General features: G+C 41.4%; 1 protein-coding gene across 4 annotated transcripts; it reads right to left on the bottom strand.

The window, feature by feature from the left end:
- Positions 1–310: 310 nt before the first annotated feature.
- bin2b (bridging integrator 2b) lies at positions 311–14,372 on the bottom strand. Of its 4 annotated transcripts, XM_028574875.1 has the most exons (13): positions 14,275–14,372; positions 13,786–13,959; positions 12,516–12,596; positions 10,722–10,776; positions 9,876–9,970; positions 6,017–6,112; positions 5,578–5,685; positions 5,361–5,446; positions 4,374–4,449; positions 3,778–3,860; positions 2,904–3,579; positions 1,968–2,060; positions 311–836 (listed from the first exon to the last, which is right to left on the bottom strand). In XM_028574875.1, the coding sequence occupies exons 2-13, from the start codon at positions 13,879–13,881 to the stop codon at positions 723–725; spliced, it is 1,659 nt and encodes a 552-aa protein (XP_028430676.1). In that variant the 5' UTR covers positions 13,882–13,959; positions 14,275–14,372; the 3' UTR covers positions 311–722. The 4 variants fall into 4 exon arrangements, with proteins under 4 accessions (XP_028430676.1, XP_028430678.1, XP_028430675.1 ...); XM_028574877.1 differs by lacking the exon at positions 13,786–13,959 and having other exon boundaries at positions 14,275–14,355; XM_028574874.1 differs by lacking the exon at positions 14,275–14,372 and having other exon boundaries at positions 13,786–14,265.
- Positions 14,373–14,834: the final 462 nt, after the last annotated feature.

Here is a 14,834-nt window from a genome sequence, read left to right as displayed (position 1 = left end):
TGGAAGCGAGGCCCAGCTCAGTATGTTTTTATATAAGACAGGCCTTTCTTCCATAAACTCCTCACGGTCAATCCGCTACCAGGTCTTGACAATATTTTCACATTCCATTGTGGTGAATCATTGTAGTTTTTCCCCAAACTCAGGCTGTTTATCTGCAGTCTTGCGGCAACAATTTCCTTTATTTACAAAATGCAAATCCCAACACCCACTTCTCCTAGATTAGTACATTCCCACATCAACTAAATAAAATACCCAATTTAAACCTTGCTGTATTCACATCTGCAGAATTTCATATAAGAACGACATCTTCTCTTTATTTTAGAACTTTATTTGAAAATTTTACATAATATCATGGCATCATCTGCATAAAAACATTTTTTGCTTCACAGTGTTTCACAGAAAGACTTTGAAAATACAAAAAGAGCAAAATACTGTAACATTTAACGATCCAAACATCTCTTGTTCTTAAGCGCAGTCACTTTTGTTCCACATGTTGCAACATCATAGCATGTGAGGCACCACGTGGGACTTGTGCTCATCTGTTTGTACAGCTTCTGCACCCACAAGATGGGTTCACTCCCTCTGTGTGTGTGTGTGTGTGTGTGTGTGTGTGTGTGTGTGGTGTGTGTGTGGGTGGGTGTGTGTGTGAGAAGGAAGTGTATGAGTCACCAACTGCTCAAAAGGAAGAAGACAGAATTACAGACCGAGGAGCAACTATTGCCTCACTCTGGCTGAACAGGCCGGAGGAGTTTTTCCGAGAAGATCCCAGAGTGGTTTTGTAGGTCCCTGTGCTGGTTCCAGCTCTCCTCCCTGATCCCCTTCACCAGGCCTTCCTGCTGCGAGACACCACATGTAACATGTAAGATTTTGAGGAAACAAAATCCACCCTCTGATCAGATAATTTGCAAACGAGTGTTTACTTTTGATGCGATTTCTTGCTTTCTAGGGGACCGACAATAAATTCTGGGGTAGAATTCACAAACTGTCTTTTTAGTAGCATTAGAAGTCCGAATGGCACTAAAAGTTCAGATAGTTCCCTTTCACAAAGCTGCTGAGAGACACTTTTACTGAGAGCCAGAGAGGACCCCTAAGCTAAAGGAGGGGACGGGGTTGACCCTGTTGCACAGTGGGTTGACATGTGACTGGTCTGTGTCGGTCAATGTGAGAAAAAAAAAAAAAATTCATCAACACATAGGAGCTTGAAAAGGAACTAGATTGGATCAGATCAAAATATAAAAAAATAAATAACTACTCAAATAGAAAATGGAATCAAATAAAAATGTTAAAATTAAATTAGAATTTAATGTTTTGATTTGTTGGTGAGCCGATTGGATCCTTATTAGCTGGACTGAGAAGGACATGCGGCTTATTTTTTAGGAGTTTCTCCCAAGCCTTTTGTGAAAATGACCCCTGATGTTTGGGTGAGATATCATAATTTAGACATCTGAAACATTTCCTGCTTTCGGACCACTGACACCGCTGAAAATGCATCACTCAACAAGGAAAAAGAACACAGACGTGAGTGCATCACCAGCAGGATGCATACATGGCTCAAACAGAAAATACTGGTCTAAACAACATATTCAGGTTCACACAAAAAAAAAGTTCCGACAAAAAGGAGCAGACAAGAACGCACACTTCCTCCTTTTTGGCTCTAAATCAGTGGAATACTCTTCCTACAGAAGAACTTCATGCACTAATTTGCACTCGACTTTCTCCCACCAGTAAATTAATGTGCTACATTACGGTGCGTTTTTGGGGGTGGGATTGGGGGACAATGATGTCTGTAGATTTTTATGATTTGATGTATCTGTATTGTATACTGTAAATACGTTGTATTTTAATACACCATCTACCTGCCTAGGGACTATGGGTGGAAACTAGCAGTTTGCTACAACCTGGCACAAGACATCTATTCATGTTTTTTGTGCACTGTCCCTGTTCAAATAAATAACAATCACACCAACCTCTTGAGTGTCAGCCAGCACCAGGATGATGTCTCCCTGTTCAAACTGGAGCAGGCTGTCTTCGGACGCTGCATGGCTCTCTAATGCCACCCCCTGGTGTAAAAAAAAAAAAAAAGTTTTAAAACGTTAGTTTGCCTAAAAAGGATTAAATAACAGTTTCCAGATTTGGAGATATCGGAGATTTGATCCAACTCGATACAATGGAGGACAACATATTTTGTTAGCGGTGGTCACAACTAGTCCTTGCAGACACAGTATCCCTGAGAATATGGATACATACAAATACGCAGAGAAAAACCATTGTAGCGAGCAACTACAAAAGGTAAAGTTTTTCACATCCTATGTTTTGGAGTGGAGGTAGAAATCAACAGATATTTCAGAAGCTCATCATCATGCACAAAAAAAAAAAAAACATTCATTTAATTTAAAAAGGTGCTGGTAGGCCTAGCTTTTAAACTTTAGCCTGGCTAGCTGCCCCCCACCCCCCCCCCCCCCTGTGTCCAGTCTTTACGTAAAGCCAGCATACTGACTCCAGCTCTGTACTTAAAGGGGAACTTCACCAATCAAAACACATCAAAGAGTGTTTACAGGTTTTGGGGAGTACTACTGCACTTGAGAAAAAAATGTTGTGCAAACTACAAGTTTGAAAATGAAAAGTAATCTGTGGGTATGGAATTAGAAAGAAGTGAATTTTGGGTAACGTAGGCAGGTTTTCACAACTAATAATGCATTTAATAAAAGACGTGATCTCTGATTTTGGTCCCGTTTTCCTCCAAACAGTCCATCAGGCCGACTCTTATACAGTACGGGAGTGCAATGCTAAATTGGTGGAGCACTAAGACACGACATGAGATGGATCTTCTCATCTCAGCATCAGAAAGCAAGCTAATAAACTTAAATTACCAAATTGTCTTCCTTTAAATCATAGTCATGTACCTTGTATAGGAAGCCTGGTGGATTGTGGGAACTGGAGTCATGGCCTGAGTCAGCTGTCTCCTGGTTGACTGGCGCTTCCTCGTCCGTCTCCTCCTGCGACTTAGCGGGTAAGAGGGGGGGTCTATCTTTGGAGTGGAAGGAGACGCGAGGGGCAGGAACCGGTGCAGGTTTGGGCTTTGGATCGCTCCCATTCTCCTGCTCTGGACTCTGTGGGGCACTATCTGCAGAATCGGAGGGATTGGACACTTCCTGACTTCCCGCCTCTGACTTTGGTACGCTCACCCCGGAGTCATCGGACTGGTTTGTCGCAAATTCAGCTTCAGCGTCTGCGTCTGCGTCTGCGTCTGCGTCTGCGTCTGCGTCTGCGTCCACCTCCCCTGTGCTCCGGTCGCTGTTGTCATGGTCACATACCGACCGCCTCTTAGGCGTGTTGGCGCCGCTGGAGCTGAGATCGGAGTCTGACGAGTTGACGTCTTTGGATGAGACGCTATTTTCTTCTGGAGGGCCGGTTTCTTCGGAGATGCTTTCAGTTCGTTGGACGGGGGAAGAGGGAACGGCGTTTTTTCCATTTTCGGTGGAAGAATGCACGGAGACGTGGTCGGTAGGGAAGGCCGTGTTGCAGGGGATGGGATTGGAGATAACCAGGGACTTTCTCTTCTTTGACTTGCTTGACGAGCTATTTGAAGAAAAAGTCCATTCATTATTTTTTGACTTACATACATCTACCTGACTAGTGTTATTAGTACTCCAGCATACTGAACAGAAATGGCAGCATTGCGTATGTGTGCTATTTAGTAACTAGACAGTACATTCTTGTTGGGAACACTGTAACCACCGATGAGGAAACGTGTGCTCCATGGCGCCTTAACCGTACCTGTTCAAACCCTTGATGATGAAAGCTTTTCCCGAGTGTTGAGTCTCCAGTTTCTTCATCACATTGTACAGCTCACGGTTCAGCTGCAACACAAAGTGCAACATGAGCACACAAATCAATTTTGCAACACAAACGCCATACTTCGTAAATGTTTTCATGGTATTTTTTATTTTTTTTTCCACACCTAAGTTAGGGCTGGGCAATATATCGATATTTTATCAATATCGTGATATGACACTAGATATCATCTTAGATTTTGTATATTTTGTCATATCCTTAGATGGTAAGTGTTGTCTTTTCCTGGTTTTAAAGGCTGCATTACAGTAAAGTGATGAACTTTTCTGAACTTACCAGACTGTTCTAGATGTTCTTTTATTTGCCTTTAACCACTTAGTCATTATATCCACATTACTGATGATTATTTATCTAAAATGTAATTGTGTAATTTTAGATAAATTGTCAACCCCACAACATCAAGGTATTTGGTCAATAGCATTGTGATATCTGATTTTGTCCATGTTGTCCAGCCCCAACTTAAGTAATTCAAATTACTATGTATGAATGTGAGGAAATAAAGGATGTGGGTCATATCTTACCACACTCATTTCCTTATAGAAGACATCTCTCAGGTTTGATACGTTTTGGAACACCGTCACATAGCAACCTATCCGGCTACAGAGACAAAAATAGCTCTCAGTTTATCTTTCAGTTCATTTGTATGACCTTCTACAATATATTACAAGCCAAGTTCAGTTATGTTGTTATTCACACATTTTGGAAAAGGTCTGCTTGGACTAATCCCATCTGTACATGTTACAGGCCGGAAATGCTCATTTACACACCTGACCCACAGTTTATTTTTTTTGTACTTTCGTCATGAAAGTCATGAACGTTTTTTCACCTTTTGGCAAAACTGCAGAGCATGAACCATAACGTTCCCAGTTTATGTCCAGTCTTTGTTGCACATCATTCCTATCCCTCTCTCCCCTCATTTAGTGTCATTTCTCCACTGTTTAATATAGGCATTAACCATTGATATATTGTAATTTGCGTGTATGTTTTCTGATGTAGATGGGCATGTGCATTTGATGGATGCATTTGTAGGTTTTTTCTTGCAGTGATTTAATACTGCAGAGACAAGTACAAGGCAAATTTCCCACTGGGAAGTATGTATTATTATACTTTTCTGCATGAATTAAATAGGACATTTTATAATAAAGAATGTGTGTGTGTGTGTGTGTGTGTGTGTGTGTGTGTGTGTGTGTGTGTGTGTGTGTGTGTGTTTCAGATTTATTCTCATTCAATAGCTGAACACCTACCTGAAAGGTTTTGAAAAAGGTGAAAACTGGACACATTTCTGAAAATCTCTACCAGGACTTTTTTTATAATACAACTTAAATTGCTTATTTGAACAAATAATCCAGGTGCGTCTCGTTAAGTCTTGAATACCCAACACAACCCTTGCACATCAGCTTTAAACTTGCTCATTCATACACAGATATTCTAACTTGACTTCAGAATCCCAAACTGCACTATGAGAATCCACAAAGTATTATCTATGACCACGTTAGTTGAAACCATACCTCTGATATAGAACAGGCAGCTCCTCCCTCAGCTCGTTATTTATTTCTTCAAAGACAGTCTGGGTTTTGTTGAACTCTTCCTCTGCCTGTTGAAAAGGATTCAAAAGTAGATTTTTATAAAAAATAAAAATCTTCCAACTTGAAACCACTCTCATCAGCCAGCCCTTGTTGCACACAAGGTATTTATGTGCTTTGTGTATTGTAATACTAACGCTACCTTTGTTACTTTGCTTTCGTCCTTTTTCTTGGCACTCTGGAGCGCCTCCAGGTGGTGACGTGCTGAATCGTAGTCCACCAGCTTGCGACCGCGTTTGGCTACCCGTTCCTAAAACACAAAGAAGAGTTTAACCCTTGTGTTGTCTTCCCATGTCAAAGTAAAAAAAAAAAAAAAATTGAAAACACGTTTTTGTAGCATTTTTTTCTACGTTATCTGCGCTTTTTTCCCCCACTACCATAAGTATACACTTACACCTTGTTACCACTATTTTTAAACTCATGTTTGGATTTTATAGTCAATTAACCTCATGTATCCTTTATAAAATTTGACCTCATTTTAGAGTTAAAAAACTGGTGGTCTCCAAGAGGCCCAAAAGCAAATTCTAGTATTTGCATGCAGTTTTGCAGGAACTGATTCAAGTTAAAAAGCACGCGGTTACCTTGACCTCAGGGAACTGGCTCGTGTAGTTCTCCATGGTGCGGACTACCTGGTCACTGAGTTTCTCTTCGTAGTCGTTCCACAGCAAGTCTTCACTCTAAGATACACAGTTGGCATCACATTAGTCTCGCTTTGCCAGACCTTCCTACACAGCGCTGCGGACGAGGGTCTGGCTAGTCCACACAGTATTACCAGGATGGAAGAAAAACACGCTCTGGTTTATTGGCATTTCTTTAAACCAATCACAATCGTCTTGGGCGGCGTTACGCACCAGGCAGAGCCACGGTGCCGTGGCAAAAATAGCCTCGGGAAGGAACATGTTTTGGTGGAACAAGTTCCACAGTCCTGCTGTGCGAACGGCGGTAGCTTTGCTACTGCCGGTTCTTCCAGACTCGGGCTTGGACCCCTAATGAAAAATGCAAAACTATAATAACCTTGTGCTGGATTCGGTCGAGACCAACTAAAATATTTGGTCCAATGGCCAAGTCTAAGACAAGTTTGAGTCCAAATACCATTTACGGTTATTATTTTTATTATTTAAAAAAAAGAAAGATCTAGTCTGGTCTGCAAAACAGACGTTAGCAGTGCACTTTTCCCCGCGTTTGGTGACTCGTTCAACCAGCTGAGGAGGAGGACAAGACGTGTGTTCATGTTTGTGAGCTCGATAAGGAGGAGACTTCAGCAGGAAAGCTAACGTGGGTGTTCAGCGTGTGGCTCTTGTCGTGTCTGCTGTCTGGCTCTGTGACCGTCTGCTCTGCCTATGATAGAACACCGACGTTACTGCATTAGGCAAGATTTGATTGGTTGCATCAAAATAAGTGTAGGGAATTCTCTCTAAAATAAGGCCTTAAGGCCTGTCAAATCTGACTCCAATTCATTAATTCCTGTGCCTTCTTACATCGGACTTAAGTTTACCAGAACACAAGGATCAATCTGAGACGAAGAGTTAAGTTAAGCAAAGTTTTCTGTGTCCAGCATAAGAGTTACAACACAGCTGTGGGTTCAAAAAAACGAGACTAAGCTTCCCTAGCGACAGATATCAAGTCAGAGTTGGTCCACCAAGTTGTCCTCTATGTGGTGCAACTTCCTCTTCCGTTCTCTCAACCTTCAAACAATGCACCTCTATGCCATAAAAGCCTAAGCTATTTTTAGGAGTTAACTTTCATCATGCATCAGAGGCAGAGATGGGGACTCGAGTCTGAGACTCGGACTCAAGTCGCACAAACAGCTGACTTCAGACTTGACTTGCGACTCGACCCAAAAGACTTCAGACTTGACTCGGACTCTAGCTTTGAGACTCGTCAACAACCGGTTTTCATGCAATTATTGCTTTATATATCTAAATGTATCATGTATTTCTATTTTCTTTTACTGCCGCATATACGTTGGGGAGACGTATGACGAGTTGCATGTCCCCTGCCCTTTGCCATAATGTGCAACGTAACGCATGCGCTATGCCTATGTGCGCGGACTCTCATCAAAAAATGCATTGACAGCTATAAGGTGTATGGCACCAAGATAAATGATGCCGGATCAAGCATCTCAAAATGAACCCAGATAGGTCAGTCACTTGCAATGTGAAAGAGACGTTACATTCAGCATATATCGTCACTGGTAACAAGCTAACCATCGCAAAGTGTTGTGCTAATGCTGGGAAGAGGCAAACATACACACATTTTGTTAATAAAATATTTCTACATAAGGTCTCCGTCTTCATCGGTACGGTATTTCGTCGAATCAATACAAAACTAGGGGGAGGCATTATGAAAGCAAACAATATAAAATTGTATTAAAGATTTATTTTCAAAAGGAGAACACGGGACTAGATGATTTACAGAGCATAAAAGGTATGCTGGAGCAGACAAAACCGTACATTCAAGAACAGATAAAGAAAGAGAGACCGGAAATTGTACATTGTAGGTAACTCAAACATTTCATGCATCAGCGATGTAAAAATTGGAACGAATGCTTTTGTTCCTGGAAATAGCTCGGTCCCAAGTAGCTCGCTGTTGACAAATGAAGTGTTTGCTCATTGCTAGGGGACGCAACTATGTCATGCCAGATGTATCGCTCAGGACCCAAGGAAGCGCAGTGTCGAGTGAGAACCTGTTTGTGGAGAGGGGTTCTCGAGAAAGCTGCAGGCAGCCATACCAGAAGCCAAGCAATCGGCCAGTTACAAACTGGCACGTTTTGAAAGGGCACTGCACTAGTTTCTGACAAATTTGTCAAACTGGAAAAAAAAGTGGGACTCTGCTGTACCATTTAATTTTGAACACCAGCATTTATGCTTGTTACAGTCAAACTGTAACTGTAAACTGTTAAAGATGTAAAACAACATCTGCCTAAATAGGCTAGGTCTCCATCTTGTTTTCATTTTAAACATTAGCGACTAGCTGGTGGATATATGGGGAGCATTGAGCAGCAAAAGATGCAAAAATTCTCCTCAGGAGTTGGTTGAGACCTAAACAGAACTAAAAAGGAGAGTGAATATTGGACTTGTATTTGTCAGCTGGCCAGAAACATGATCCCAAATGAACGCTAATGTTGCTGCTGGATCTGTAAATAAAGATCAGTTCGCTGACATCAAACGTTATAAGGCCGTAAAATGTCAAACGTGTGTGATGTGCAGCTTGTTGTGGAGTTCTGCCCACAAGTAGCCATAAAAAAACTGACTGACACTGCTTTAAAGTGATGGTTCGGAGTAATTTCACCCTAGGGTCCTTTGCACCATGACCTCGAGCCAAACACCCCCCAAGAAGCTTTGTTCACCTGGGTCTAACATTGGGAGAGTTAGCGTAGAGCAGCGTTATCAGCTGAATAGCTTAGCGCAGGGGCTAATGGACCCACGTTTGTATCTCGTAAATGACCCCACTAATAATGCCCGAAATGATACCAAATGTCTACTGTAGTACAAATAGGTTATGTACTCATAAAACGATGGATTGGAAATTTTGTAAGTACACCAGAAGTGTGTATGTAAATAACACTTGCCTGCTGGCTTCTGCTCTCTGCTGTTGTTGTTGCTGCTGCTGCTGTAAGATGAGTGCTTAGGGCTGTCTACAAATTACAACACCGAAAAGAGATGCAACAAAAATATTTTTTTATTTAACTTTTTTTTTTAACCTAGTGCTGTAGTATAACTAGCAGGAGACAAGTAATAACTGAGGTAAGTTTGGAGACATTACCTTATTTAATCATTAAATTAATAAATATTTTTGTTGTATCTCTTTTCGGTGTAGTAATTTGTAGACGGCCCTAAGCACTCGTCTAACTGCAGGTAGCAGCAGCGGCAACAGAGAGCAGAAGCCAGCAGGCAAGTGTTCATAAACTTCTGGTGTACTTACAAACTTTCCAATCCATCGTTTTATGAGTGTATAACCTATTTGTACTAGTGTAGAAGTTTGGTATCATTTTGGGTATTATTAGTGGGGTCATTTACGAGATACAAACGTGGGTCCATTAGCCCCTGCGCTAAGCTATTCAGCGGCTAACGCTACTCTACGCTAACTCTCCCAATGTTAGACCCAGGTGAGAAAAGCTTCTGGTGGGGTGTTCGGCTCGAGGTCATGGTGCAAAGGACCCTAGGGTGAAATTACTCCGAACCATCACTTTAACCTGTACTGTACATATATGGCTACTGGTGAAATGGGGACCACTCCAGTCTTCATGCATTTATATTCATAGTAACTTACAGTATAAGGGCGGTTTTTACACTTGCTTGGTGGAACCTAATTTCCTAAAAATTAGGCCAACCTGCTGAAATAAAAAAGTGGTTTTATCAATTTACTTGGCTCGGTGAACCGACTCTCAGATTACTTTTGAAGGAACATGCAAAAAAAAAAAAAACATTATGAACATACTTCTGTAATGACAGCAAGGTCCTCCCCGCCATTCCAGTCTGGTTCGTAGATGTCTCGCAACGTCTGGGACAGTCGCTTGGACGTCTCATGCACGGCTGCAGAAAGAAACAGGAAATTGTTGGACAAAAAAAAAAAAAAAAAAAAAAAAAAAAGCCTTGGAAAGAAAATCATAACTGCATAAGGAGCTTATCATCTAGCGTCAGCAGCGCAGTGCATTGTGGCGGTATTGTTTTTAGGGTTTGTGGCACTGTTGCTACACCCACACCAAGAAGGTCAGAACAACACAGGCTTCCTGACTGGAGCTCACAATGCAGGAGCAATAGCCGACAAGACCAGAAACATGCACGGTGGCTCAGTGGTTAGCACTTCTGCATCACAGCAAGAAGGTTCTGGGTTCGAACCCAGGTCGTCCCGGGCCTTTCTGTGTGGAGTTTGAATGTTCTCCCCGTGCTTGCGTGGGTTTCCTCCGGGTGCTCCGGTTTCTTCCCACCATAAAGACATGCATACAACCAGGACTACAGTTGAAAATTAGCCAACTGGCATTTACAGAAATGTTCATTAATGTGCATTGTCCTAATATAAATAAATAAAATCTTAAACATAGCAGTTTCTTGCACATGAGTCACATATGCAATGCTGCGTTTGCCACTTTCACTGCAGGATTGTATTTGTTCTTGTACAACATGGCAACACAGACAGAATTGCAAAAGCCAGACATAGGACCCAAGAATAGAAGAAATTCACTTCCCTATTATTCACCAATTCTCCTTAGCAAAGAGTGGTGTTCTGTCAACACTGTGCTGTGGGTATGTATACTGTGTGTTTCTTATTGCTTTCATAACCTACCTTTTACCGCTGCATGGTAGGCTTTGACATCTTTAAACAACCTGCTTCCATCGATCTGTGTGCAGAAGCAAAACACAAAGCAGAAATTACAACAGAGTCAAATTCGGTGACACCCATTAACAGTATTTCTAGGGCCGATCCGAGCCATTTATGCTTCATTATTTCCTTAACAACTTCAAATGTTAAAATCAGTGTGCTTCTGTTTGACTGCAGGCTGCCATTGTATACAGTGTAACGTTTTCTGCATCAAGTTCCAAGCTGCATATTAACCACCAGATCTGATCTTTATCACAATGTCATCAGATGTGGCGATGGTGGGCGCCCAGATAGCTCAGCTGGAAGAGCGGGCGCACATATATAGAGGTTTACTCCTCGACGCAGCGGGCCCCACTCCGACCTGCGGCCCTTTGCTGCATGTCATTCCCCCTCTCTCTCTCTCTCTCTCTCTCCTCCCCTCCCCCCCTTCACGTCTTCAGCTGTCCTGTAAAAATAAAAAGGCCAAAAATGCCCAAAAAAAAGAATCTTAAAAAAAATAAATAAAAAAAAGATGTGGTGATGGTAGTGGTGAAGTGAAAGCAATGTGTGTTGTCAGCGTGTAGACTTCCTTCCTGCTTCTCCTCGTCAGTTTCCCTCCAATATGTACCACAGTTGTTGCATTTAAAACTGAATAAGCTTTGAGCAACTTAAACGTGAATCTACTGTAGGCTATGTCATCTTAGCCTAACAGCAGCAATTGACTTACAAAATAATCATGAATGTTAAAACACAGTGTAACAGTAGCACAAGTAGAAATGAGAAATGAAGTCAGTGTACTGATTCAGTCATTTCATTATAAAGCAATATCTAACATTGCACTGTTTACTACTACTACTACTACTTTTTTTACATGCTGCCTTTAAAAAAAATTTTTATTCTGTATACAGTAGAGTTTACATTGTTTTGGCATTCTGTGGACAGCAAAGGAAGAATTTCATTGTACAGGAGAACATGGTTCCTTACTGTGCGTATGACAATAAAACTTGAAATTGAATTAAAGTTTGCTAACATTAGCACATAAAGCTAATGGTCATACCAGACCAAGCAAGGCAGTGGCAACGTAGCCCCTGAGTGAATTACACTGTGTGATGGTGCACTGGATTTCTTTTAAATTAAACTTCTCAGTTGTAAAAAGGATGACTGTGTCATTTTCTCTTTCCAACGTTAGTCTCATTTGAAATCCTTTCAAAAGACCAAAACCGGGCCAAGTTAGTTCATGAGGATGTGGGTAAGCCTTAAAATGGATAGTTTCTTGAATCTGAGCATATACGCTCTCTCATTTATTTTAGTATAAAGGGTAATGCTTGTGTACAGATATCTAGAGGAAACATAACAAGAGGTGTGTATGCAGAATAGATAAGAAAATAAGAAAGCGCTTTCTTGTTTTAAGTATTTCCTGTTTTCAAGGCCGAGCTGATTGCCTGAACTTGTGAGTTGGTATCTCAATGCAACAGCGGCAAAAACAGAACAACAGTTCTTATTTTTTTTTTAAGACTCAGCAGTGCTCCATTTATTCGGAGATGTTTGGTAAGGCGTAGTGCAGTGAACAGCAAAGGACAACCATGTAGAGAGACCTTTAACGCCTTTTTTCACAGTTTGTTTTTTCCAACGCATTAAATTGTTAAATATTTTTTTCCTACACATTTTCAGCGCTTATTTCTACGTCCCATATTTCCTGATATAAAACAAAAATTGAAAACTGGTCAATTTTACCCAAAGTCAACAGAAAAAAAAATAAAAATAAAAAGGTTGGTGCACCTGCTGTTTGTTGAGGCTCTGGAAACATATCTCAAACTGTTCATCCTTGGTCTCCATGGTTTTGCCCAGTTTTTGAAGGACCTGAGAGGACGACAGAGTCACAGTAAGTTTCAACATCACATAGACATAGGTTTCTAGCATTAATGATTACTAGCCGGACTAATTGAAAAAGGAGAATCAGGCACACATGGCAAACTATTAGGCCTACAGTGTACTTCGTAGTCCGCTGCATGCAGCTGTTTGAAAGCCTGGATGCCACAGCGCATGACCTTTAACTTTAAATCTGCAACAAAGGCTCTCATTATCATGTCTCTGCTCCCATTATCCATGATTTCCACACACACACAAAAAAAAAAATCTCTGAATCCCCAAAATAGGCTTCGGTCTAGCAACTACAGATTACATGCAAACTTCTGTAGCCACTTTTTCGAGGCGAGGCAGTGAAATAACAAGCCAACCACAAACTGAGTGAGAAGGGCTCAGCAAGTGAGAGGAAGTGCACAGTCAGGAAGTGGCAGCTTCTGTACACAGCACTGAATAACACTATGATGCTTAGAACGGGAAAGTCCAAGCAACTGTTTTTATTGATAACTCAGACTTACGGTCTAGTCATTCGAATGTAGACAGTTTAAAAAAAAAAAAAAAACAACATACAACAGACAATGCTGAGATGACATGGTTTGCTGCTTGCATAGAGAGCGTTTCCTTTTCTCAAGTATCACATGTTCTTACACTGGGTTACGATGAGGTCCAGCAAATAGGCTTGATGTGATTTTATGAGCATTTCATTAGGAGTTACAACTTGGAACAGAGCTAGATAACGGGACGATCAGCAAAGTAACAGTAGACAGAGACATTTATTTCATAAGCAATATAGGCTACAGCTTACACATTCTCTCATTTCACAATTTCTGCTAAAGGGGAAAAAAAACACATTAAACAAATCCTCTGAAAAAGAGCAGTTTTTCCCTGTTTGGGAGCACAGTTGTTGTAAATCTTACACTAAAAGCTACAGACCCTTCAGATATGCATCATCTAATGCTTCCAAAGAAACCCTTACTTGAGTAATCCTGAAGAAAAGTCTGTTTACTATTACATCAGGGCATCTGATGACTTCATAACCTACTGCCAGGATGAAGCTGGATGACAAAACAAGCTTGAATAAGTCGGTCTCATATCGTACCAAACTAATGACAGTGCTTCCACTGTACAGTTGTGAAGTTAAACGGACCCAAAGTAACTTTAACGAGTATGATTTCCCCTGGCTCACCTTCTCCTGAGCTCGATTTAAAGACTTCTGGACCCGTTTGGCGAGGAATCCGGCTCCAGCCTGGATGTTCGGGCCCATCTTATTATTCTCTGCCATGGTCGGATCGTCTTTTCGTTTTCTCCTCACTAAAAAAAAGAGCAGTCCGCCTACTGCCTGCTTCCTCTTGAGAAAGTGCTTCACGGCGGCAGAATATAGCGACTTAAATTCAAGGCAGCGGAGGGTGGAGCAACATAAAAAGTGTCAAGACACACACACACGCACGCACGCACGCACGCACGCACGCACAAACAGGCAGTGTTTTAATCCCAGACAGTTAGGAATGGAGTTATTTCCATCACTATTAGTGGGAGTCTGCTCCTGTCAAAACTTGTCAAAGGAATTATGATTAAGAACTGTTTCTGCATGTCCTGATCTGCTCAACGAGCACCGTGTACGCTGTTGCAATAGTGCGCTACGCTGTAAAGGTGGAAGTCATCCAACGCCACTCACCTGAAAGTGATGTAGTAGATTACGTTCCTCTGATGATGCGTACCTGAGTCAGAGGCGTGACGTAAACAGGGGGAGCCGCGGATTAGCAGTGTATAGGGGCCGAGACTCCTTTAACCTTAAAGATGTCATCTGTTTCTACGATAATTCAGGTTAATGGTGCCCTTTTATTCTGTATGCAAAATTCTATATTCACAAGCAGACATTTTCTAACTCATCTCCTCATTTTGTACCTTTTCTCATAGAATTTAAATCTCTAATCTAATTTCAAATGTTGTTAATTTGTTTTAAAATATCTAGGCTCATGATTTATGTACCGTTTCCTGTTTCATAACTCTGATGCTGGTATCAAATGGCCAATTAAGCTTTCTTTGCTGACCTGAGCTGCACTGTTTGCTGAGTTACCCATTGTTGACACATCTGCTTCTCACAATAGTAGCATGACTAACACTGATGTCCCAACCCAATGTGGCCTGCTACTTCACATTAAGAAAGGAAGCAACCCGATCAGATCCAGCCTACATGTCCTTTTGATTGAAATTTTGAGTAATGTAGTATAGAAC

The sequence above is a fragment of the Perca flavescens genome, chromosome 4, assembly GCF_004354835.1.
Source record: "Perca flavescens isolate YP-PL-M2 chromosome 4, PFLA_1.0, whole genome shotgun sequence".
NCBI lineage: Eukaryota > Metazoa > Chordata > Actinopteri > Perciformes > Percidae > Perca > Perca flavescens.
The sequence above is the reverse complement of the archived record's forward strand: the minus strand, read 5'-3'. Positions and strand labels throughout refer to the sequence as shown.

What these genes read in the sequence shown, in the direction of transcription:
- bin2b (XM_028574875.1), bottom strand. Translation starts at nt 13,881, where the DNA reads ATGGCAGAGAATAATAAGATGGGCCCGAACATCCAGGCTGGAGCCGGA. An exon ending in GCCAGTTCCCTGAGGTCAAG is followed by an intron (nt 5,686 to 6,016) that starts GTAACCGCGTGC and finishes TTTGTGTTTTAG; the next exon opens with GAACGGGTAGCCAAACGCGG. An exon ending in TGCTGGCTGACACTCAAGAG is followed by an intron (nt 837 to 1,967) that starts GTTGGTGTGATT and finishes GGTGTCTCGCAG; the next exon opens with CAGGAAGGCCTGGTGAAGGG.